Below are 25,831 nucleotides of genomic sequence, written 5' to 3' on the forward strand. Positions count from 1 at the left end.
CTTTTAAAAAGACCAAGTTGCAAGAACCTTTTTAAACAACAAAAAAAATTTAAGTCCCTTTCATCCACTCCCAGCATTACACACTCTATATCCTTCTCTTTCCTGACAGGAAATAATTTGGATTATACCTGTAAGTGTGGAGGCCTTCAGTCAGGAGGGCTATTAAGCACACAGTTATCCTGGCCTGTCCAAGAACTGGGGACCACAGAAGGAAAGCCTAAGAACAGCCAGGATGGCTTCCCTTCCCAGGAAAGTGTACCAGCCCTGGTGAACCTGACAGATGACCAGATAGCCGCAGGCCTATATGGTGAGTCTTCTCAGGGGCCTTGACATCAGGTCCCTAGGGACATTCCAACTGAATGACACTGTACCTTACAAGTTGACCTGGAAGAAAAGATCATGCAGATGGTTGGAAAGAAGGCCTAGTCTTTAAGATTATCAAAGCAAAAATGAGCCTGATAAAAATGCCAGTTGTCACTGTTTTGTGATGTCTCAAAGTACTAATAGTCCCCACCCCCTGTTTAAAGGACGTTTTTAATGGAACTTTGAGTTATTGTCTTTGCATGCACATACTTTTCCAATGGAATTGGTGTGAATTCAAGTTATATTAATTTTGATCACCTCAATTCACTTTTTTATAGTATGTACAAATAACGAAAATACGCTGAAGTCCATCATGAAGAAGAAAGATGGGAACAAAGATTCCAATGGTGCAAAAAAGAATCTTCAGTTTGTCGGCATTAACGGAGGGTAAGGAAAGATGGTGGTCCTATAGCTCAGCATCATCTGTATCTGTCTTCTTTGCCTCCTGTTTGAATCCCATTTCAAGGTACCTAGTCTGGGATGCTGCCACATCTTGGTGATGGAAGATTCCCTTCTCAGAAAGGTGCATTTGGGCTTCTCTTCTCCCCTCCTCTTGCTTTCTTTAAGGATGTATCACTCTCTTAAGGACACCTGATGAAGCTGAGCAATTGACATCTCATCTTTTATCTGGAAAAAAAAAAAAAAAAAGGGTCTTCAACCAAAAGCAGCAGGCACCAAGGTGGTTGCACTGTGTTGGACAGCTGGTACTTACCAGTGCTAGAACTCAGAAAGGAGCAGAAAGAGGTGGAGCGCATCACTCCCTGGGCCAGTGACTGTCATTCACTCCTTCAGCATGGGTTGCTTAGCAACCCATGTTCATGAACAAAACCATGGGGCCTTTCACCTGAACAGCAACCTAGTCATGCCATCAGTTCTTTGCTTTCTGAATAGAATGTTTATTAGTTATTTGTTCTGTCTCTTCTAGTTGGCTCAGGTAAATAGTTAAGATTCTTCATCTTCTTATAATTGAACCTAAACAATTGGCTGATAGACCAACAAGAAAGCAATGGTGCAGAGTTAATACTTATAAGAAAGTGAGTCACCAGGGTTGACATGATGGTACCTGTTTTCCAAATCTTCTAAGTTATATTTGGCACAATATGTCCCAGGAGATTTTGGAGGACATGTATCAGAAGACTATTGGTTACTTATGTGATCTTTTAACACTGGGAGAATGAGTGGGGCAAAATAGGATGAATGGAGAAGATAAATAATGAGCAACTGCAGATCTCGATTTGTTCTAGGCTAGAAGTCCCATGTTGTTGTTTTAACAAGGAGTGTATGGGCCCAAGTTGGCCCTTTTAAATCAGAACCCATTCAAAACCCACCAGGCCACTGATGAAATTTCTGCAGCCAATCAGCAGGTTTGCCCTCATAGATATTTCTGTCACTGGGTCTTTATGGGCACACCTTGCATCTCCTGAAATCCCAATTGCCACCTAGGTATGAAACAACTTCAAGTGATGATTCCAGCTCAGATGAAAGCTCTTCTTCCGAGTCAGATGATGAGTGTGATGTCATTGAGTATCCTCCTGAAGAAGAGGAGGAGGAAGAGGAGGAAGACGACACTCGGGGAATGGCAGAAGGGCACCATGCTGTTAATATTGAAGGTTTCAAGTCTACCAGGGTGGACGATGAAATGCAGGTTCAAGAATGTGAACCTGAGAAGGTGGAAATCAGAGAGAGGTGTGGTACATTCCCCTCCCCTCCCCTCTCCCATGTTAGTGTATTTCGTCAATAGAATTAGCTGATTCAGATTTTTGAGATTATATATATTTGTTTGATCTATTTCTTAGCATCTTGAACAGATGTACATACTTCTAATAAAACAAGTACTACATATGGTAACTCCTAGATCCCTTAGGATAGCAAAGAGAATGGCTTGGTAGCTCATCTCCTTTGAATTCAGAACTCTTTGCTATCTAATTTTACACATGGAACCACTAGCCACTACAGGTTCCATTATTTGAATACCTCACACTTAAAGACAGATTTGAAATTTTTGCTGACTAGCACACTTTTAAATTTTGTCTTTAGTCATTTATCTTGATGCAAGTATCATTACTGTTATTACCATTGGGTGATGAGGATCATGTACTTTGCCTCAACCAAATATCCCATTTACTGTAAAGATCATAAGTATCTGTTTCACTGCTCTTTGAGTGATCGGGAACATAACAATGGATTTAGTGATATCATAAATAGCAGCTGAAATAAAAGATCAGAAACTCTGGTTGGCCCAAAAATGTACATAAAAATTCAGTTTTAAAGACAATTAGTAACTAAGGATTTGATGCTCATAAAACAGGACAGAATAGAGAAGATAGGTACCTCAATATGGTTTTTCCTTCTGTGAAATATGAACATTTTAGAAAACTTTAATTTGAAAATGATAGTTAACTGCATTAATACAAGGTAAGTGCTTCTAGTTTATTTTTCCAAGTGGTTTCAAATGGCTTGAAATGTCTTGCCATCTGTTTTTTTTTTTAAAAACAACTCTGTTGAGATATAATCTGTTTACCATATGTCATCTGATGTGTAAATTTTTGTATGGGTTGAACAAACAATTCTGAGTTACCAGATATGTGGTAATTTAGGCTTCTTCAAGCCTTTAAGGATTAAAAATATCTCCAAATGTTACTCCATAATGTCATGAAGTCCCAACTGGTCTATCTAGAAGCTGCTTTCACAAGGAGACCTTGAACTCTGGCTAGAGATGTTGGCTTATATAACATCAATCTTAGATGCCTAGAGGTACCTCCAACCATCACAACCTGCTCAGGATGGCTCAGGGCCACTTGTCTGTGAAAGGGTTAGTAGGTTTAAGATAAAAATGACTTTCCCTTTCTGATCATTCCTGAGCTATCTTTATTTCTCCCTCTTTTAGGTATGAATTGAGTGAAAAGATGTTGTCTGCATGCAACTTACTGAAAAATAACATAAATGATCCCAAAGCTTTGACCAGCAAAGATATGGTGAGTCTGACCCATAGGCACAGAGTCTGTACTGAGTACCCAAGTGGCACTGCTGCCAGGGTTATCAGCAGCCTGCCCTAGAGCTGCTGTTGCATTCAGGCTTCTCCTTGAACTATTTCTAGCAGGAGTGAGCATTGTGCTGTCCAGCTCCCAGGAGCACACTATTTCCTGAGGCCCAACTTTGGATGTCCTCTACCCACCCTGTACTTTCTTGGGGTGGAGGCATTTATGAAGCACAGACTTGCAGATAGAAGGGAGAGCTAATTGCAGGCAATCATCTTTGTTTCCTTTGTTCACAGAACCTTCTGATTGAAAGAACAGCATCCCAGAATTATTTTTAAGTTGGTTTATTTTTTTTAAAGGAAACCTATGCTATCTGGGCTGAGGTTAGCATTCCTTTCAGTTATGAAACTACATATTGTGTTCTGACGTGGAATGAAGGCAAAGACTTTTTTAAAACAAAAAATAATGTGCACTTATCATTTCAGTTTGAAAGATTCAGAAGCAAAAAGGTTGTGGTTGCCTTAGTGATCATGAACAGATACAACATAGGACACACAAATATTTCTATGGTGATGGTTAGTATGATACTATTGCCTAGCACGTCACCATTTCATGCACTGAGGATTTTGACTGTGTAGCTTCCTTCCTAGGCTAGAACCACAGTTTATAGCTCCATCTTCAGTGCATTGAGAAAATGTGGCTTCTGGTGTTCAGATACTAATGTACATCTGAAACATTACTGATGTTTAATGCTAAATAAAAGCAGCAGCAGGTGAAAAAGCTGATTTATAAGGCTCTCAGTTACGAAATCAGAATGGTGGAAGGGACCTAAGGAATTATCTAATCCTAGATAGTTTTCCTCTTACATGACAAACATAATTGGAATCCTGTAGCTCCATCACACTGTTAAAAATCTGCAGTGGCTGGCAGAAGTACCTGCTACACCTGCCCATGAGGGTGCTCTAGTCTAGTTCAGCGTCCCCTTCACTGAGGGCCTGAAGATTGACTTACCTGGAGCAGCAGCTACTTGATTAGGTTAGTAGTGCTGGGAATAGATCAGATGTATATTGACTTTGGGTTTGTGTTTTGCTTATTCTAATTAAACCATATGACCTTATGTGGCACTTTTTTGTTTAACTTCAGGTGTCATTTATTTATATTGCCATATAAACTTAAATTTATCAGAGCCAGCTAAGCCTTTATTTCTGGTTAGTGGGCTGAGAAAGGAACGTGGCTGTGACATTCAAAAGGAAATGCATAAATTTCCTGGTCAAAGGGTTACATAGAATTTCACACTGAAACTCATTAGTATGAGACCATGCCTCAGTCAGACAGTAAAGCCATGAACAGTCACTACAGTGTCAAATATCCCATAAGGTTTAGCCTGACTTTAAAATAGATGCTTTAGGACCCCAGATTTTATAGCCGTAAGTTTTTTCTTTTACTGTTATTAGAGTATGAGGTTATATGCTGTCTGAAATACTTCACATTTCTGCATCTCCCAAATTGCTGAGCATGGTGTCATAGGCTGTGATCCATATATTTTGTTGAACTTTCTTTCACTGTAAAAGTGTTACTCTTGGATTGTGTGAAGTTGTGGACATATGAGTGATCACAATCCTGTCAGGACACCAATTTTTAGCAGTAATAAATTTAGGACAGCCAGCAGACATAATAGCCCTTCTTTCTCTGTGATGAGTCCAAAGAAATTTGAATGTTATAGATTTGTAGAAAATGAAAATTTTTTTACTCCCCAGACTGTTTTTTGTTGAACCCAGGAGTGCCTTACCCCTGAGCTACATCTACTCATTTTTTTGATGTAGGTTCTTGCTAAGTTACCCAGGCTAACCTCGAATTTAGTGGCTCTTACCCAATTCGTGCCCAAGTTGAACATGAAGCCAGCCCCGCAGTTGTATGTCATGGTCTAAGGTCTTCCCATGCAGTTGATCTTAACAAAAAATGCAATTTCTTCCAGATTTATTTTTGTTCTTATAACAAAATGGCTGAACATTTGCATTTGGGATTAGAGTCAGAATTGATTGGTTACACTCTGTATGGGCTTCCAGCCTAGAGTTATGGAGGAGTTGTGAGAGTTGCAGTTGGTCTGGCTTGGAAGGAAGCAGTGTAATTATAAGTGGGCTAATTAATGTCTTCCTGATTTCTTTGAAAATCATTTGCAAGGCCACTATAATTCCAAACTATTAGCTCATAAGTAAGGCCAGGCTTAAGCATTTTATCTTCATCACAAACACTGTAAAGAGAAGATATCCTCGGTTTCCAGGCAAGGAAACAGATGCAGAATAAGTAACTTCCCCAGGGTAATTTTGGAAATTTGCTCCTCATGAAGGAACCCAGGGGAGAGAGGGTGTTGCTCCAGCCCCATTGCTCTTAACAATGCTGTACAACCTCTTTTATGGAAATTAGAATGTAATACTGTGAACAGCTTAAAATCTGGAGGAATGTTCCAGCCTGGTGTTCAAGGCTGTTCTTGGACTCTGTTTTGGGAGCTGATTCTAATTGCATGCACTTTGACTATAAAAGGCTGGTTACTTGGGCTCTCGGCTACATCTCAGAAAAGCCTATAAATAGAACTAATGGCAGCGTGGTCTGTTGGCAGAGGTTCTGTCTGAACACCCTCCAGCACGAGTGGTTCCGTGTGTCCAGTCAGAAGTCAGCCGTACCAGCCATGGTAGGGGACTACATAGCTGCATTTGAGGCCATCTCCCCAGACGTGCTCCGCTACATCATCAACATGGCTGATGGCAATGGCAACACAGCCCTCCACTACAGCGTGTCCCACTCCAACTTCGAAATCGTCAAGCTGCTATTGGACGCAGGTACCTACCGTGGCCACCCCTCATCTTATTTGTCACGGCACTCAGGGTTGTGACTCAAAAGAGCAGGTTGGTTTACTCGTGGATTCTTTGACCATCCCAAGATCCTTTGTTTTTCCACATGTTGAGGCAAGAGTAATGCTGTCAGGCAGGGGAGGCTGAAGTTTAAACAAAATTGGACAACACAGCTTCCAGCTCTATTCTGGCTGCAGCTCGGCTACATTCAGGTGAGGTATAGCCCTGGTGCCTGCACTGAATCATGCAGGCTTGGCTGGTCTGTTCTCAAGAGGCAGGCTGCTGCTCACGGGGCCCAGTCAGAGCTCTTGTGCCTGTGGCCCACTTGGCTTGTCCTCATACACCAACCACTGACCAATGGCCTTGCAAAGAGAGTGGGTATTCAAGACGAGGACCAAGCAAAGCCACAGTCCAATCACTGTCTTACCCAAATGTACCATTGAGAAATCAGCATAAATCAAAGGAAGTGATATTCTTCTATCTGAACCATATTAATGAGAATAGTGGAAAATTATTTGCCAGTCTAGAATACAGCCCACAAATGCATTCAATATGAAGTAAGAGCAATACTTGAAATTGACTTTTTTAAGTGGTGTATCTCAGTGGTACATAACTGATTTCAGTTTAATTAATGGACATAATGTCAATACCTGATTTAGAATATATAATGCAACTGTCCAGTTTTTGGACAAGAAAATATCTTGTCCAATGGCCTGATATTTTCTACTGTTTGGGGAATGTTAAATTAATGCAGAAAAGAAATCCAAGCAGATTTTATCTTTTTCCCTATTTTAGTTCCCATATTAGGGTAGAACTGCTTCCAGCTGACAGGGAGGAATTTCAGGCCTCCTCTCTTTAGACTTTCCAGACTATAAACAGAGCTAGTGATAATGTCAGCTCCTATTAAAATAGTAGTGGACAATATCCAGGGAAGCTGAAAAGGATTTACTTTAGGATTGCTCCAGAAAGGTACAATTTTATATATCTTTGAAATGGTAGAAAGTATGTTGGCAAATAAAATGATTTTAATTTTGTGGTTGAATCATTTTTGCTGCTCACCATTATGGGCTGAGATTCTGGCTCCATCAAGTGTGACTGTGGAATTCCCAAGATCCTGGGGATCCTTGAGAGCACATATGCTCCTAGCTCCTCCACCACACAGCCTTTTCTTTTTCCACATAAGATGCACTTTTGTAAATGCCATTATGTCCTTGTGTGCACTTGATTGGGACCTCGAGGCAAGTTTTCTTGGTACCATCTCTTCTTGCCCCTTTCTGATACACCCATACTAGACATTTGGTCACACACAAAAGCTGCTTTCCAGCAGTCACCGTCATCTTGTCGTTTGATTAGAACATGCTAAAGGAACTTTTAAATGCCTGGAGGATAATTTAGAAGAGTTTCTAGCTCATCACGTCTTAGTGCCTGGCAGTTTCTTAGAGGACTTCTACATTGTTATTGCTCAAACCACAAGTACTAAAGTTTGGTAATTGAAGTTCTGTGTTTAGGCACCTGTAAGAGCAGTAGTAAATTGAGGGCTGCAGAGCTGAGTAGTGCTGGATAATTGGGCAACACCATATTCAGAGCTCTGTGCTCAACCTTTGCAAACCCTCAGCTTTCTGCATCCTTCTCTCAAGTTCCTAAATGTCTAGATCCCACATGAGTGCTTCTTCTCCAGAGCAACCGTTCCTTAGAAACACCTCAGACAGACCTGTAGGCTGCTATAGTTCAATCACCAGTTGCAAGCAAGGTGTTCCATGGATGCTCACTGTCATTTCTGTTGCTGCAGGCCTTGTGAGAGGGTAAACATTTTTTGTTTGGCATAAAAACATCCTAAGTTTCCTTGTGAGTCACTTAGTCTTTGAGCACTCAGTGCCCTTCCACTGAGTTCTTTTAGATACCATTCCTTCAGTTCGCATGAATATCTGCTGTTAGGAGATGGCTCCCCGCTAAAGAGACTCGTTTCTTACAGACGTGTGTAATGTGGATCACCAGAATAAGGCAGGGTACACTCCCATCATGCTGGCAGCCCTTGCAGCTGTGGAGGCCGAAAAAGACATGCAGGTTGTGGAAGAACTCTTTGGCTGCGGGGACGTGAATGCCAAGGCCAGTCAGGTCAGTGCACTTACTTGTTAATGGCTGCTTGAACTGGCCTCAGCAGATCTGCTGTGGCCCACTTCCAGCTCTGGGTCCTTGCTTACCAAGCACACCAGTTCACATGGGCTTCAGTTTCACACTGGAAACCTCTCCCTCCTTTGCCTGGCCTTCCCTGTCTGCAGAGTTTGAAACTTGCACAGAAACTGTGCAAGCCTGGCTTCTTAAATGACTAGGAGTCCTTATCATATACTCAATACCTACTCCTTCCTGTCTTCATGCCACGTTAGAGTCCCAAGTCCAGATGTATTCATGGCTTGACTTTTAAACATCATCTGAACTTTCCAGCTATGCTGAGACAGAGCTAGTGAAAAGTTGACTCCTTACTTTAACCTTCCTTATCTCCTAGCTTGCAAGAAACTAGTTGGTCCATGCCTGCCACCCTGCCCTAAGTAATTACATACACAATGCTTTGTCTTCACGCTGTTATGTCTCCCCTCCCCCCCACCACCAGTCACTTCCCTGGCAGCTCATTCTGCACTTCTGAAGTCCAGTTGTCATTTATCCCCTCAGGCAGGGCAGACAGCCCTTATGCTGGCAGTCAGTCACGGGCGGATAGACATGGTAAAGGGCCTGCTGGCCTGTGGAGCTGACGTCAACATTCAGGATGATGAGGGCTCCACAGCCCTGATGTGTGCCAGCGAGCATGGACACGTGGAGATCGTCAAGCTGCTGCTAGCCCAGCCTGGGTGCAATGGCCACCTACAGGACAATGTAAGCTGCTTCCACTGGGCCAGTGGGACAGGGGCACACACATCCTCTGCTGTTCTCAGGGATCAGTGTTGACATCCAGGTCCCCCACTTTGTAGCTAAGCTTGGCAGCTGTGCAGACTAATGCTCCCATTAACTAAAGGCAAGGGCAGAAAGACAAAGAGGCTTCACCCCAAAATTTATAAAAGGTGATTTGTGGGCATGTGTGAGAACCCATATGCTAAAGGAAAATAAATTCAGCGTAGGCGACTTCTGAGAAGTTTTATCTAGAAAAGGAGATTCTTAGTAGAAGCTGGGTCATTTGTGACTGAAACCAGTTCCTTTTCCCTTGGGAAAACACTTTCCTTACCCAAATGAAATACAGACAGGTGATATACTGTGGCCCATTAAAATGAGTAACTTAGGACAGCTCATAAGATATGGCTGCTTTGCACATTTCCCAAGTTGTTTCCATGCACAGATAACCCCTAACCCTGTAAGGCCAGGGGATGCTTCTGGGGTATGTTATCCAGGTCCAAGGGGAGGAGCAGTGATAGAAGGCACTTAACTAGCCTGTGGGCAGTAAAACAAGCCAAGGGTCACAGAGGTTTGAACCAGAGCTTCCTTTAACTCAAAACACCAAAAAGTTAAGAGGAGAAAACATCCCCCTTTGCAATAAATTTCAAATACCACTGGGCTCAAGCCACTACCATTTTGCTTAGCTAGAAGAGCAAACTGGTAGAGGCTTTTTACTGCTCTGTAGCCTGATGAGCTTCTGCCCTCAGCTACCTCCACCAGAGAACACTTGAGATACCAGGTGCCCTCAGTCCCCCCTAGAGGAATTAGTTGCCAACTTATCATTCCTCAAGACTCTGTTACATGTGTATTGTTTATTGGCTTTTAACTTTCTGCAAAGAGCAGCTTTTAGATTAGTAATAAGATTCCATAGAGCCACAGGGAATTCCAGAAATTCTGACCACACCAACCAGTTACCCACTTCCTTATCTATAACTGAGTAGAACATCCAGCTGGCCTCCAGAAGAAAAGCAGGTCCCAAGATTCTAAACCACGTAAAATTGTTTCCTGCTGCTCATGACCAGACCCAAGTCCTTTTAATTCAAGACTAGACAGAACAGCTGGAGTTGCTCTCGGCCTTGCTGCTCCATCGAAATCTCTGCAATTTAATATAAATCAAGGTGTTAACTGAAATTTTTTTTTTGCCATATGTACTTGTTTCCCTGGTACTTCCAGAAGATTCACAAGTCCCTGGGTTTGAATGCTTGCTTACACATGGATGTGACATGCAGCATTACGTAGAGGTGGTCAGGATTTTGGACTAATATCTTCCTCCCCGAGAGGAAAGTTTAGAAAATGTCCAGGTACCTCATGGTACTTGGATGGTCATTTGTAATTTTCAGAAAAGAAACTTCAGCCATGTATAGACCCCCATTCTGTCCTACTGCCCTCTTCTGGTGGGCAGAATGATGGAATAGGAGTTGTTCATGGGCAGCCTGCAGTTTTTAAGGATCCCTGGTAGACAGGCCTCTGTGCTGAACACTAATACAAGCCAGGGGAATGAGTCTCCTCATTCACATCCTAGGACCTCAACACTTAGAGATCCAACTGATATTTCTGAAGAACTGAACAATGGCTAGGTATGGGGACCTCATCCATTGCTGGGGATTGTGATGGTAAGTTTTGGCTGTTTGAAGGTTTGAGAAACCCAACCTGGTTGCTTGTTTACCTTTCATCCTCAGGATGGCAGCACTGCACTCTCTATAGCCCTGGATGCGGGACACAAGGACATCGCCGTTCTTCTGTATGCCCATGTCAACTTTGCAAAAGCCCAGTCTCCGGTTAGTGTGTGCATTTGGAAATAGGCTAACATCCACAGACTAGCAGGCCCCTTCCTCCAGGAGTTAACAGGGAACATGGGTTTTATGCTAAAAAAATTCATTTCTATCCCATCCCCAAGACCTGAGGTGTAGTGGAGGCTACTCCTTGGGAAACACCTGGGTCTCATGTGGAAGGTTTTATTCTATGCCTAATTATCCAAGTGGTTTAACCCAGGGATACATGTCACCTTCCTGAAGCTATCAGTGGGCAGCTTGAAGTCCCAGCACAGCTAGACATACTGAGCCTCACTCACCTTGGAAGAAGGCCTACTCCTGGTGAACATCTGTCTCACATCTGCAGCCAGCACTCTTAGCTCATGGGTGGTTTTCAGCTATGATGGTCCAAGTTCCAGTGGCATAGGGGACACTGTGTCTGAGGTCATCTATTAACCCCCAATATATTTTTCCCTTTCCTGTTCTCTAGGGCACCCCAAGACTTGGAAGGAAGACATCTCCTGGTCCTACCCACCGAGGCTCATTTGATTGATTATTTGGAAATAGCCTTCCATTTACATGCCACCGTGAAGCTGCTAATTGTTCCTGTTGGGGTGACAGATACTGAATGTATATGTTCTGTGCCTGAGCTCACCAGCAAACAGAAGCATACGGCACAGGTTAAAGGCTGACACTTAGGGGAAGCAGAGCCATGGGGGATTGCCAGCTTGGGCACCTCCCCTCTGGCCATCTTCTCTGCATGGGGTGTGCTTGAACCCCATCTCAGTGGCTGTTGAGTCTCTGCTCCGTTATGTACAGTTCTAGGATATGGTAACCTGATCTGAAAGGGCACCTTCTTCCTATAATTCAAAGAAGTGTAATTCTCATTGTTATATTTTTGAAATTTTCCACAAATATATATTTACCCAAATGTGGAACCATTGGAAAATGCTTAAAAATTCCATTCCAGCATGGTTTTGTTAAGGAAGTTAAGGTGACTTTGATCATCAGCAACTTGGGCTGGTAGCTTCTGGTTTAAAAATAGAAGATGGAATCTCAAACCATATAAAACTCATGAAGCATTTTCGGTGGGTTTTATCTAGGTGGATGTATTATAACTTTTTATATAAAAGATATGACTATAAAATTGACACAGTATTTTCAACTTTTATATTCCATAGTAATTTAAAAAGAATTACATATAACACTACCACATTTTTAACAATTGCACAACCCTGTCTATATCTAATGATAAAGGTTGAATTGTTAGAGGAATTGGCTCTGTATTTGCCTCTAGAGAAACAGTGTAGTTCTCCATTTATTTATGGATTCCTTTATATCATGTCACATTTACTTTAAAGTCCTGTATGTATTTAAATGTTTGAAGTGCCTTAGACTCTTGCCATATTTTCAAAATAAAATTTCATTAAGCTCTTGTCCTTGCTTCATCTGACAGCTGTCTGCCCAGAGTCTGTTGACTTACAGCCATGGCAGCAAACTGATAGATGGATCGAGAGGAGAGCAGTGCACTGTCCGCTAGGCTTGGGCTCCTAGTGGGTGGGTCCTCAGAGTGCGAATGACTCCATCCCTGAGTTACGTGTTATGAGGTTGATATATAAGACTATATTAGACAAACATCTCATCAGTCAGGTAATCTCCCAGGGGAACCTCTGACTCTTCTCAGGTACAATTATCCTTAACTCGGTTGATTGTGATAGTGACAAAAAAGGAGACATGAAATCAGACCTTTTTTTTTTTTTAATGTTTTGCATCTTGTAGAGAAGACCCTGCAGAGATGTAAAGCTTAGGTGGCAATTCAGGCCGAGCCAGGGTAATTGACTGCTCCCAATACCGAGCCCTTCTTTTCTGCCCATGGTAGATCTGCTAGCTGTAGGATTTAGGCTAAGTATTGGATCAGGTAGTTTTTCCAAGCCCAAGTTCCTGGGGATCCCAAATGGCACATTAAATTAAAGCTTGAGAAGAGGAGCCATGTTTTGTTTGCCCCTTAATGGCCTGACATGCATTTTGAGCAAAGAGGACTATACCTCAGGTGGTTTGTGATCCTGGGGATTTTCTTTGTTCCATCTGAGAAAGAAAGGTATTAATATTTTAAATGCTGAGGAGATAAAACCCCTGCCTGTGTGTGCTGTCTTTTAAAATTGAGCACCAGAAATCTAAAAAAGAAAAATGAGTGCTTGTTTTATCTTTGAGTGAGGTCTTGTACAATGTATATCTAACCTCTCAGTAACACAGGCTGGGGCTGACCTTGTTTGCTCTCACAACATGGGCACTTCAAATGCTCTTTATCTTGAGATCCTGGCACTCTACCTACACAAGCCTGATTATCCCCAGTGGTACAGCTGTGAGTTGCTGAGGTACAGTTCCATAAAGGGACTTGTGACAGGGGGCTTGGGCAAGGTCCCCAGCTGAGTTAGGCAAGAAAAGTGGGAGGAGTCCTGCCCTATGCCAAAGAGGTTACAGAGAGCCAATTTCCCAGAAACCCTGGCTCTGGAAACTGAGCAGCTGAAGGCTGGAAGCCACCCTAAGACAACAGGAATGGAGCAATGGGGACCTTGAGACGTTGATGCTAAAGTCATAAATGGCAACTTGTTCTGTTACTATTATGAAATGACTACTGGACCTCTCACCATGGGGAGATAATTTGCTACTGGAGACATTTACCAGGAACATGCTACCTAGCACAAGTCTCAGAATACGTGAGTATTGAGCCCACTTCTGTAATTTGTCAGTACTCGAGAACAGTTTTACCCCTGACTTTTTCATACTGCAAGTATGTGACAATCCTTGTATATAGAAAAACTTATTTTTCCCCTCAAAAGAAATAATGAGCAACTAACCTTCCTTTAAATCCTGGTGGATACTTTTTCAGGTTCCCTGATGCAAATAGAAACACCTTTGTTTTTATGATGCTTTTACTTAAGCTTTCCCTTCACAGCTTGCATGAGAGCTTCCTGAGGAGTGGTAGAAAATGCACATTTCAGCCGCACCCTGGGAATTCTGACCCTGTAGCCTGGGAATCTGTATCAGCACGTATCTAGGCATTACGACCTCACTAAGGATTTTTAACCCCAAATTATGAGAATCTACATAAGTTCTTTTCCAAACAAGTCAGGCAGGCTAGAGTGGGGTGGGGTGGAGGGAGCTCTATCCAGACCAGAAACACTAGATGTTGTCTTTGATGTTTCAGAGCCTGTCTTGCTGCTGTTGATGGAGATACCACAGTCTGTGTCATTTGTCCACTCTGAGTGGCAATTTGATATAAATCAAGATGCATCTAAAAGGTCTGGAAACATGACTGCCCTGGTACCATTTTCTGTGCCAACAGGAACGTGAGGCTTAGTCAGTACTAACGTGACAGCAGCTGAGCAGACAGGCAGCTCTTCAAGTGTTGTCCAACTTGATCTTTTGCTTCCCCACTTCCCCATGGAGCTGGGCCATTACTGCTCAGGAAGAAGGCCATGAACCCTTGCTTTGGCTTTGAGATGACAATTTTCCATTTTCTTTTTCACTAAATTTTTTTAAGCCCTGAGCTTTAGCCAGAAACTATTTCATTCTACTCTCTGCCTAAGGAAATTACTAATCACATGTTTGCTCTTATTCAGTATGGCTATAATTTAAAGGCCAACTGATTATTAAATATATATATTTAATAAAGTGCATCTTGTTGAACATTCTTACCACAAAAGGATGTGGCTGGACTCAGCCACTGGGTCCCAGAGTTGCTCAGGTTCAGCTCCCTCCCACTATGGTCACTGTCTCCTCTGGGCAGAATTGAACAGTCCCAGTCCACTCTGAGTATGAAGATGGAGTCAGGATTTGTAATGGCTTCCCCAAGATACCTACCCTAAATTCAGACTCTGCAGAGAAGCTGAAAGGCAAAAGGCCATTTTTAAGTGGGTGCATCCTTGTAAGAAATGTCAGGTGCAGTGGGTATCTGCAGAGGAGTCAGCCTTTAGGAAATCAGCTGCCTCTCCACTAATACTTTTGATGATCAATTAGGCAAGAGAATGGAAATACAGCCCTAAATTTCATATAATGGAAGCTGCTTAAAAAATACTCCTATTCCTCCTCTACTTAAGCCATAACAAGTTTTACACTTGGTTCCCATTCCCCAGCCCACGAGGAACCAGTTTACCCCGTCTTAAAAGGCTGGACTTAGCCACAGGGTGGTTATCAAGAGGACATACCTGAACTGTGACGGGCAGTTCTGCCAGCACTATCATGTGACTCCAGGCTGTATAGACTGGTTGTAGGAGACCAGGTTGTCGACCTCATGGACCTCTTGTCTGGCAACAAAGAGATTCTTCTGACTGGTCCCTTCTGCTCTATTAGGAAATGTTGGATGTGTGTAAATAAACAAGAAATAAAGACAATAGTCATTAACTGAGTCTCTAAGAGTTCAGAGAGTTCACCCAATTACACCTGCCTGAAATATCCCCTTCTACAAAAGCCAGTCTTTTTTTTTTCTTTTGTGTGTGTGTGTGTGGTACTGGGGATTGAACCCATGGCCTTGTGCATACAAGGCAAGCACTCTACCAAAAAAGCCAATATTTTGACAGGAAGCTCACTAGGATCAGCTTTTCTGATCGAATTTGTAACACCATCGGTCAGGACTAAAGTTCTAGTGCCTGGTTGAATGAGTGTGTTTAAAAAAAAAAAAAAAATGCATAGAAACCAGAAAAGAGTTGCCACAGGGGGCAGGCAGAGGACTAGGAAGGAGCAGAGGGAGTGAGCCCCTGGTGACAGCTTCCTGGCCTGTGTGGTAGTGGCACTGTTACATCCATTGTAGCTTATTAACTTCAATATTTTTTAGTTTATAAAAAATGAAAAAGCAATAAGAAAAGATCTTGAGAAGGTGTCAATTTGAAGGTCAAGAGGAATGAATGTGAAAACCGGAAGCTCTCAGCCCTGCCATTTCCATAATGTTAGTACACGGTTTTGCGCATGGTGGATGCTGTGGTCCACTCATGGCTTTGCATAGTAGCCATTAGGGGGCTGATCTCAGACAACCCACTTCTTCTGGGCACAAAACAGGATGTACTTGCCTGCTTTTGAAATTAGATTTGACCATGTGTGTTGTTTCACCAACAAAACATCAGTAGAAATGACAATTCCAGAGGGAGGCTTGAAAAGCCAGTGCGCCAGTCACCACATCTATGCACCTACCTCCCCGCAAAGGATCTTAGAAACAAGTGCTGAAATGTACATCCCTCCTTGCCAGCCTGTATTGCAGGACTATCATGAGTAAGAAATAACCATCATGTTAAGTTTTGAGAAGTTGGGGTGATGTTACTACAGTATAATTTAGATTGTCTTTGATAGAGAATTTGGTTCCTGAAAGTGGGGTACCACTGTAACCAAGTGACTGAATAGTTTATCTGTGGACTGCAACAAAACTATCACAGGGGACTCAACCACAGAACACCAAACACTATGTGAATGACTATTTTAATTCACAGAGGACATATACCAGGATCATCTATATCACATGTAATCTATCACATGCAGTGAATGTCCTCAGCATTAAAGAACAGTTTCCTGTTGAAAGAAACGCCATTTGCTATGCACCTTAGGAGGCAGACTGTGTCTCATAAACCTATAGCTCTCAAACTTCCTTGTTCATTGAAATCCCCAGGAGAGGTTGTGAAAACAGATCGCTGGGCCCCATCCCCAGAGCTTCCAGGCCAGTAGATCTAGGGAAAGCCCCAAGAATTAGCATTTCTAACAATTTTGCAGGTCTGCTGCTGATGATCTGGGAAGCACACTTGAAGAAACACTACTCTGGGGCAAGGGTTATTAGTGCAGACTTTTCTCACCTCAACTGCCAAGAACCAGCTGATGGCTGGCCTAAGTGTCTCCACTCCTTCATCTGTGTGGGATTTTCTTTCATTGCAAATGATTTTGCAAAGACACCATTGCTAATGGCAAGTCTTTCTTTCTGCAGCTCTACAATATATCAAGTGTTTCTAAATCCTGTATTCACCCAGAATTGGGTTTTAGAATTTGGCCAGAGGACCTGACTTGAATCACAGTAATCTTCTAAGAAAAAAAAATGACCCTCACATTTCACTTAGAAAGGAAGAAATCTTCCTTTATGCCAACCCACTGAGTCTCTCCTTGTGTTGGTTCACTCCCTAGTGAATGCTCGCTTAGAAACCACGGTCTCTTCTCAACCTCAGCGAGGCGCAAGGGGAGAACGTGCTTCATCCCCATCCCTCAGCTGCTGCCTCTGAATTCCGCCCTCTGTTCTTTTTCTTCCACTGGGCAGAAGCACACAATGGCTGTTCTTTACAGAGCCAGCACTGTGGTCATCCTCAATGTTCACGCCAAAGTCTGAGACAGAGTCATCTGTGAGGGAAAGTCACAGGGGACCATGGGACCAGGAACCAACTGGAGGGATTCCCCCAGCCTAAAGGCACAGAATGTAGGTCACATTTACGCTGCGGGGTCAGAGAAGAGCTGAGCTGAGCAACGAGAAGCAGAAGAAATCTGTTTTACTGGGAAACTAGAACCAACTTGTTTATATCCTCCCTGTCTATAAATTATATCTCCAAAAGACAAGACTCACTTTTTAAAAAATTTCTGATGTTGATTGATGGAAAGCCTTGGATAACCAAAGGAACATAATGAAGTTCCCCACAGGCTTCCATCATTGTCAGGATATATGGCCAAATACACAACCCAATAGCCAGAAGCTTGGTGTAATAAACCCTGCTGTAGATTCTGGTCTGTATATTCTAAAAGGTAGAACAGAGCACTTTGATGTACCTTTGTGTGTCAGAGTTTAGAGGAGGTCAATATTCCTACAACCTCCAGAGCCAAGGCTCTTGGACCCAGGAATACAATGACCGATTCTTAGCTGTGCTTCTAATCCATATTAAAGTTAGGAAGGCCAAACCCTGCCTTTACTCATCAGTAATCTAAAAATTGCCTCTTAACCATCCACGCATATTTCAACCTTTGCATGTAGAGGAACCTGATCCAGATGCCACAGAATGCATGTTAACTGGTGCAAACAACTGCTCCCCTCCTCCCAGGCAGAAAAGGGTAACACCCCCATCTATGGAAATACAGGGAGTCACTCATCTGGCTTTTGCTTCCTCCTGCTCACTTGATGCCTAACAAAGACTTTTCAGGTTGTGCTCATTCTCTGGTTTCTCCCAAGATAGTAAATGCATCCACAGAGTCGAAGGCCAGTGAAAGCTCTTCAGCTTGGGGCAGTGCAAGTGGAGTGCACTCTACGGGGAGCCATTTTATTTGAAAGTGAAAGTTACTTCTAATAATTCTTCAAAGAGTCCACCCCTCTTTGATTTCTAAGTAGGCCTGTCAATGACCTGTGACCACAATAGTGCTACATAGCAAAGCCCTCAAAGCTGCAGGGACATACAACAATAAGCGTTTCTTGCTTACAAGTCTGGGTGGTCAGTGAAATGGCTCTGCTGACCTTGGCCAGTCTCACTGATGTGGGCTGACGGGTCATGAGATTGAGAGGATTCAACTTGGTTCCACATGACCCTAATCTCCAGCCAGACAGCCCAGCCATGTTCCCACGGCTGTACAAAGATGCAAGAAAACTAGTAGGCAAGGATTATTGGGGCCTAGGTTCAGAACTGGCATCCCATCATTTCCATAGCATTCTGATGAAACCAGCAAATCACAAGTCGAGCCCACATTCAAGGAAATTGGGAAACAAATTCTTCAGTGAAAGAAACTATAAAGCCACATGCCAGAGTATTTGGCTATCGAAAGAAATAAAGAATTTGGAGCCATAAAAGGCAATAAATCCATCATAGTGGAATCCACCTTTAATAATAGCCTGGCCAGGATGTTGGGATTGCTCAAGAGACATACTTCTATTGACCTACGTGATACCTGTGGGAAAGGGTGGAGATAGAAAATCGGATTCGCCCTTGAGATAAACTGATGTTTGTGGAGTGTTCTACCTGGTAGAGACCTGATGTAAATTCTCAGGCATATCATCGGTCACTACCCTATCACTATAGGAGAGCCCATAACTAGGGTTTTCTGCCACAAAGCACCCAGTGGCTGTGAAAGTGGAAGGTAGAAAATTGCAACTTCTTAGAAATTCTGGGGTTGATGACCCATACTAATTGAAGAGGGTTATCATGGAGTCTTGGGAGCTCAAAGGAGGTGTTTGAGGAGGTCCAAGGTGGGACTGCGTGAGTCATCTCAGAGTTCCCTTTGACTCTAAACTGAACATTATTTTTACCACAAGTATGGCTACTTCCTGGGGCCAATGGGGGGTGCATTCCACAATCATTTCTGAATTCTTGTCCTTCAAATTGCCCTGAAGCAGTCTTATACTGAGTAAGGGTGGCTCAGTCTCTGGGCACACCCAGATACTAAAAGGCATCACTTGTCACCTTTTGATAGCTGATCCCAGCCTAACCTGTCACTTAGGGTTGGACCTTGGTTAGGCCATGCTAGGGTGTGTGAATGTAAGGTTGGGGTGGTGAAGCTGGCACAAAGGAGAGCTTTACCACTTGCTAATGAAGTTAAAGGAATTCCTTGCTGCTTAAGGACATCTTAGCCCTTCTGGCTTGTTCTGAATAGATGCTCTATACTGAATCTACTCAAGTACTGAGGTGTGTATTCCCTGCTCCTACTGGGAGGACGGAACACATCACAGACATCATTTGGTCAAACATGACACATAGGAACAGGGAGAGGTAATAGAACAAGGAGGGCAATTACGTTAACTAGCAAATGCTTTCTGAAGATGTGGTTAAATGGTCAGTGATCTGACCATGCCCCTCCTCCCTCCCAACCCCTGCTCACAGAGGAAGGCTGAAACACCTGGTGGCCTGTGGCTTTTCTCTGCAGACTGAGGTGTTCCTGAACTGACCTAGATGACTTCTCGCATCTGCAGGGGTGATCCCACTGCAGCTGGCTCCACATGCCACAGAGGTCTTCTTGTCTGTGCCCGAATTCCACATCACCAGGCCCAGGCCTGTGGCTTCTCAGACTCTCATCTAGGGGTCTCATTTTCCTAACAACCCAAATGGCAAGCAGAACCAGCCTTATTTGCTGAGTTTGAGAGGAGGATGTCTGGCGCAGAGGAGAGTATAGAATCTGTCCAGGGCAGGGCAGTCTGCAGGCTTGTGGCAAGTTTCAAGGCAGTTGTTAACTTCTGAAGGGTAGTTGTGTTAAGAAGGAAGAGACAAGCTTTATGGTTCCCCAAGAAGAAGAGGGTCTGAGCACTGAGCCAAAAATCCAACTAGCACATAATAAAACATTTAAATGGGCACCCCCAGAGGCCATGAGCCTTAGTTGATTTAGTCAGTCAATTAAATTCACTAAGTAGATGCTTGTTCAACTACATAAACTGAATGAGCACCTGTGATCCTTCTGTATGGGGCTTTATCAAGGGGTGTGAGGTTGAATGGGCCTCATGAGGTCCCAGCCAGTGCAGGGATAAGTCGACCTCCAACACCCATCAGGGCCCTAGATTCCAGCCTGACCCATCTGCTCCCCCTAGTGGCCAGTAGTGGACACACCCCAGCAAGAACTATGTTACAATAGTTTGTCACAAAGGACATATCAATATCACTATAGCATTTATAAAAATTGAACAAATACGAATCTCAATGTATTTTAGGTTGTAATAATCAGTATCATTTCATGAAACTTTACATGCATATATGTTCTGGGTCCCAAAGTTAAATGCATTTGTTAGAAGTAGGGTGGAAGTTTAAAATGTTTGCAAAATCCAGATCTAGAACATGGTGCAAGCAGATCCTGCACAGTACCTCATGGTGGGGGGGAATTGTCTTTAAGCACCCATTTGGACTCTGTACTTCTCCCCACCCCAAGTCCCTGGGTCAGGGACTTGGGATGGGGAGAAACACAGAAGCAGGAGATACAGTCCCTGCCCATCAAGGGGCTAATGACACAGCTGAACAATGGAAGTTACCACCTGAGGCAGGAGAGGCAGGTAGAGCCCAGGACAGGCAGAAGTGCTGTATAAACAGAGTAGGGATCTGGGATGTCACCTGCCATGTCACTAAGGAACCAACAGCCACACAAAAGGAGAGGAACAAATTCATAGGGATAGACAAAAGGGAATGAAGGAAAGGGAAGGAGGATGGGGAATACAGGAAGTAGAAAGGCCAAATTCTCCCCAAAGCCATGTTATATTTCCCCTGTTAAGTGACTCAAGTTCCAGACAGGAAGTAGAAAATAAGATTTATTCTCCCCCAGGGAAAAGACCGAGTTGAGTCATACTAGATTTTTGCATAGAATGAATTAGACAAGACTTTTCTATCCTTATATATGAATATAGGACCAGTGTAAAGCCACATCATATATAACCACAAGAATGGGAAGGTACACTCCATGTATGTATAATATGTCCAAATACACTCTACTGTCAGATCTACAAAGAACAAATATTTTAAAAAGAGAAAAAACCTACATCATGGCAGGTTGGAACTGGAAAGAACATGCAGGCTAATGTCACCACCTCATTTTTTTTTTCTGGTTACCAAGAAAAGTAATTCACAGCAAGTGTCTCTCCATTTTAAAGTCAGCCTTTCTTTTTTCACTAGCCTTTGTGTTGGAATTTTTGTGGCAAAATACATAACATGAAGTTTGTCACTTTATTTAAACATACAATTCAGTGGAATTAAGTACAGCCATGATCATGTAACCATCAGTCTCCATTTACAGATCTGTTTCATCACCCAAAATAGAAACTCTGCAACTATTAAGAGGTAACTAGGTTTTCCCTGTCCTGGGCCGAGGTGGCCTAAATTCTCGTCACTATACTTTTGTCCACTCTAGATTCCCCACATAGGTGGCATCAGGCAGTAGTTACTCCTTGCAACTGTTTCACTGAGCAGCATGTTTGTAAGGTTCATCGTGTTCTAACCTGTCAGAACTTAATCTTTTTGTGGCTGAATAACGTTCCGTTGCGTGACTAAGCCATATTCCACCCTTCCAGTCATCTGCAGATGGACATGCAAGTTGCCACTGCCACCCTGTTTAGACAGGATGGGGCTGGGGGCTCAGTTACCCACTACCTCGTGGGAATCCTGACCAGTAAGGCCAGGCCTCCTGCCTTCCGGGCCAGGACTTTGTCACTAATGCCAGCTACTAGACAGCCCGTCTTGCCTTGAGGCCATTCTACTTCACATTCTGCTCTGGTTTTGATGGTGAAAACTAACGACAAACCCTTCTATCACACTTGGTTCCATACCAGGCGCCGGATGCAGGGCTCTGTACATGTCAACTCGCTTTCTCCTCACCACAGCCCCATGAGGTAGCCTTACACCATCATCATCCCCTTTTCCCAGATGAATAAACAAGCAGAGAGGTGAGGTGACTTGCCCACAGTGACACAGCTGTGAAGTAACACAGCCAGGCCTGTGTGGCTCCAGAGTTGCTACACGTCGCCCTCTACCACTCTGCCCTGGTAGAAAGGGCCAAATTCTCCCCAAAGCCATTTTATATTTCCCCTGTTAAGTGACTCAAGTTCCAGACAGGAAGTAGAATATAAGATTTATTCTCCCCCCAGGGAAAAGACCGAGTTGAGTTATTCTAGACTTTTGCATAAACATTCACAGCCCCAAATTTTACAGGAGCTTGTGAGACAGAGTCTCCCCTGATCATGAAGATCTAGGGACCACAGGGCAAATAAAGTCTGTCATGTACACAGGGGTTCCCTGACAGAGTCAACCCTGCTTTAAGACATGGAGATCTGATTCTAGGAAGCCTCTACTTCTGTCAGTGCTGTTACCCCAGGTTCCACGCGCCAGAGTCCCACACTCCAACCTATGAGGGTCACTGAGTCAGGGCTCAGCCAGCATTACCCAAAGCCCAGAGCCTCTCATTGCTTCAAGAACCCTGCCCTACTTATATTTAGGTAGGAGGAACAAGTTCATTGGAATAGACAAAGGGGAATGAAGGGAAGGGAGGGAGGATGGGGAATAGGAAGGACAGTAGAATGAATTAGACATTAGAAACTCCCAGAATGGAAGCCAAAGAGAATCCGCAGCTGCTTTCTCTGAGCCCATTATGCTTGGGAAATCCAGCAATGAGAAAAATCCCTCCTACCTTAAGTGGGGGAGAGGAGGAGGCAGGCCTGCTGTCTCCAGTAAAACAAACAAGGACGCTTAATTTCCAGGCCCTGTGGAGAAAAGATATTATTAGAAAGTCTGAGCTCACAGGGACTCTGTGTCCTTGCAGGGTGACTGTCAAGTTCTCTGGGTCATGGGTTTAGCCAGTAAGTCTAAGGACTTTGGTTCATTAGAAAACAAGAGCAGAACTTGTTTACCTTCGGCAGTACATGGGGTTGTATCTCTGATAAGACTCAGTCAATATGCCTTTCCAAAGCACCCAGTTTGTATTGCCCTCTCCTTTGGGGAAGCCCCAGACTGCAAGAAGTCCCAAAGGCACTGCTATCTTGTGTGTTTAGCCATTTTTAATTTTTTTTCAAACTTGCTCATGCACAAGTATTCACCAATAACTCCTATATGGAAAATAAGCTCCCATGGAAATCAGGGTGATATGTAGAACAAGGTTTGCAAGGACAGTCAAGTACAGGGAGTTGTTTTTCCTGTCACAGAATGGAGCCCACAACTCCAAACCGATTCTCTGGTGCCCAATAAAGAACCTTCCAACCCCAGCTCTGTACATATTCCTGATAGCCCTTTGTATTAATTGGGGTTCTCCAGCAAAATGGAATAGGACATAGATACACAGAAAGCAATTTATTATGAACAACTGGCTTCTGTAATTGTTGCTGCTCTGACACAGCAGGCTGGTGGTGTAGTTCCTGCCCATACTCAAAGGCCCGAAGCCAAGGGAGCCAAGGTCTGAAGGCAGGAAAAGATGGAGATTCCAGTTCAGAGGGCGAATGTGTCCTTACACCTTTTCACTCTATTTGGGCCCACTGTGGACTGGATAATGCAGATCTTCCTTACTCAGTCCACTTATTCAAAAGGTAATCTCCTCCAGAAACGCCCTCACAGACTTACCCAGAAATAATACTTTACCAGCTATGTGGTTATCCTTAGCCAATTTGACACATTAACTTAGGCATCACACTCCTCTTACCTAGAAGTCTTTGCAGATGGGTACCTTGAAACCCTGTCTTGCCTAAAACTAGGGCAAGAGAGAATCCACACAGGTAGGAAACCAGCAACATCTACAGGCCACAGCACCCTGCAGTAGCGTCCAAACCCCGCCGGAGTCACAAAAACTCCTGACAACCCTGTCCTGTTTACATTCAGGTCATGTGATCCATTGACCAAGAAGAAAGAAATGTCCAGAATGAAAACCAAAGAGAACCTGCAGCTGCTTTCCTTAGGCCTGCCACAGTTGGAGAAAAGAGTGATAAGGAAATCACATGAGCCCATGCTGGTGACAGCACTTCCTAAGCTTATGCAGACACTGTGGAAGGACTGACAGTTTTGCTGAGGAGAAAGGGACTTTTTCTAGAGGTCAGGTTGCTTTTCATTCCGAGTTTTACCCACTGGCACACCTCCCCAGAGCAATGAGGCATTTGCACAAAAGCAAGCTTTTTCCAAGCAACCCCGTGAGCATGGACAATGGCTGGGATGACAGGTACCCAATTCAGCTGCAGATACTGATGCTCTGATTGGACTGTCCTTGGCAGTGCCGAGCCCAAGCAGGCTGCTCTGATGGGGAACAAAGAAAAAGAGAGGAATCTACTGGACAGATCAGGTCCTCCTGAAGAACCTGTAGGCTCTCTCTGTGAGGAGGGGGGAGGAAAGGAGTCCTCTAAGAAGGACAATGTGCCATGAGGCAGCTCCTGAGGCTCTTGTCATGCCCCCGTCCCTCCCTGCTCAGTGTGCTAAACAGTGGACAATGTTCGTTCCTGTGTGTGGCACACCCCACTGTCAATCGGCTCCTGCACCCAGCCTCCCATGCAACAGCAGCAGCTATTGACTGGTTTCGTCCAGAGTTTCTGACTTGGTGCTAATGGCTTCACCTGCTCACCCGGTCCCACTAGCTAGGGGTCACCTGGTCCTCAACAGCTCTCATTTCCATCTCCTCCCTCCACCACTGCTGCCTTAGTTCAGAGCCTATCCCTCTCTCCTATATGCTGCAAAACTGTCCCTGACACAAGCCTTGTTCCCTTTGGTGTGGTCACTCAACAGCTGTGCTCCCTTCCTCCTCCAACTGGCATATTGCAGCGTCCTCTGGAAGCAGAGCTCAAGTGAGCTGGGCCAAACTGCCACAGGAGGTGTTGACCGGAAGCCTGGTGTCACCCACTTTATTACTCAGAACTTTTCTCCAGGCCATTCAGTAGGGAGCTGAGGCTCCTCGAGTTCTGTTTTTGAACATCAAGGGCAAGCATCTTTTGCCAAGGAAATGAGCACGCATGATTCAGAGGAGCAGGGCCTCCACAAGGGTGATGATGATGCCTTCTCCACAGCAGTCAGTGCACTCGCAGACAAACAGGGTTGACCAGGACAAGACGCTCCCCATATGCCCATCTCCTGGAGCAAAGGTGATCCATGTAGATATTAGATTCAGCTTAAAATGAGACTAAATAGACAAAACACCAGCCTCCCTGGCAAGGCCCCAAGTCATAGGGCAGGAAGGCGCTGTCCCAATACAATGGTCCCTCTTTTCCATTCTGTGACTGATGGTCTCAGTCTCTCCCCTCATTGGACCAAGAGCTTGACTTGCTCCAAGTGTTTCTTTTCTCTGAGGAAGCTTAAACGACTAGCCACTGTGGCACACAGAACACTTTGGACTTCATGCAGTTAAAGAGTGAGACGCTTCATTGTATTTTATGTTTTTTGCAATGTTGGGCATCAAATACAGGGTCTTGCACATGGTAAACAAGTGCTCTACTGCTGAGCTATATTCCCAGACCTGGGATGCTTCATTTTAAAAAGCAGGTGCCAGACACCTTGGAAAAGGGAAAAGCCCTTTTCCTTTTTTAGGGGGGGAA

The 25,831-nt window shown here is 43.9% G+C and overlaps 1 protein-coding gene and 1 long non-coding RNA gene across 8 annotated transcripts in view; one reads left to right on the top strand and one right to left on the bottom strand.

Moving 5' to 3' along the window:
- The window catches only part of Kank1 (KN motif and ankyrin repeat domains 1), a 208,429-nt gene extending 196,113 nt beyond the window's left edge, over nucleotides 1-12,316 (top strand). For 6 of the 7 annotated variants that reach the window (XM_046459366.2, XM_058584030.1, XM_046459370.2 and 3 more), the window contains 9 exons: nucleotides 110-307; nucleotides 642-750; nucleotides 1,807-2,049; nucleotides 3,251-3,338; nucleotides 5,959-6,178; nucleotides 8,163-8,305; nucleotides 8,858-9,058; nucleotides 10,792-10,890; nucleotides 11,354-12,316. In XM_046459366.2, coding sequence (XP_046315322.1) covers nucleotides 110-307; nucleotides 642-750; nucleotides 1,807-2,049; nucleotides 3,251-3,338; nucleotides 5,959-6,178; nucleotides 8,163-8,305; nucleotides 8,858-9,058; nucleotides 10,792-10,890; nucleotides 11,354-11,416 — 1,364 coding nt within the window. In that variant the 3' untranslated portion in view covers nucleotides 11,417-12,316. The remainder of the gene's footprint in view (nucleotides 1-109; nucleotides 308-641; nucleotides 751-1,806; nucleotides 2,050-3,250; nucleotides 3,339-5,958; nucleotides 6,179-8,162; nucleotides 8,306-8,857; nucleotides 9,059-10,791; nucleotides 10,891-11,353) is intronic. The other variant, XM_046459371.2, reaches the window with a different exon arrangement.
- On the bottom strand, nucleotides 301-24,084 carry LOC124102928 (uncharacterized). The gene is made up of 4 exons (XR_006855037.2): nucleotides 23,962-24,084; nucleotides 22,960-23,032; nucleotides 15,072-15,209; nucleotides 301-990 (listed from the first exon to the last, which is right to left on the bottom strand). It is a non-coding gene; the product is annotated as an uncharacterized LOC124102928 (long non-coding RNA).
- Nucleotides 24,085-25,831: the final 1,747 nt, after the last annotated feature.

This window comes from Marmota monax, unplaced genomic scaffold (genome assembly GCF_021218885.2).
Source record: "Marmota monax isolate L192 unplaced genomic scaffold, Marmota_monax_Labrador192_F-V1.1 WCK01_AAM20220418_F8-fsc00059, whole genome shotgun sequence".
NCBI lineage: Eukaryota > Metazoa > Chordata > Mammalia > Rodentia > Sciuridae > Marmota > Marmota monax.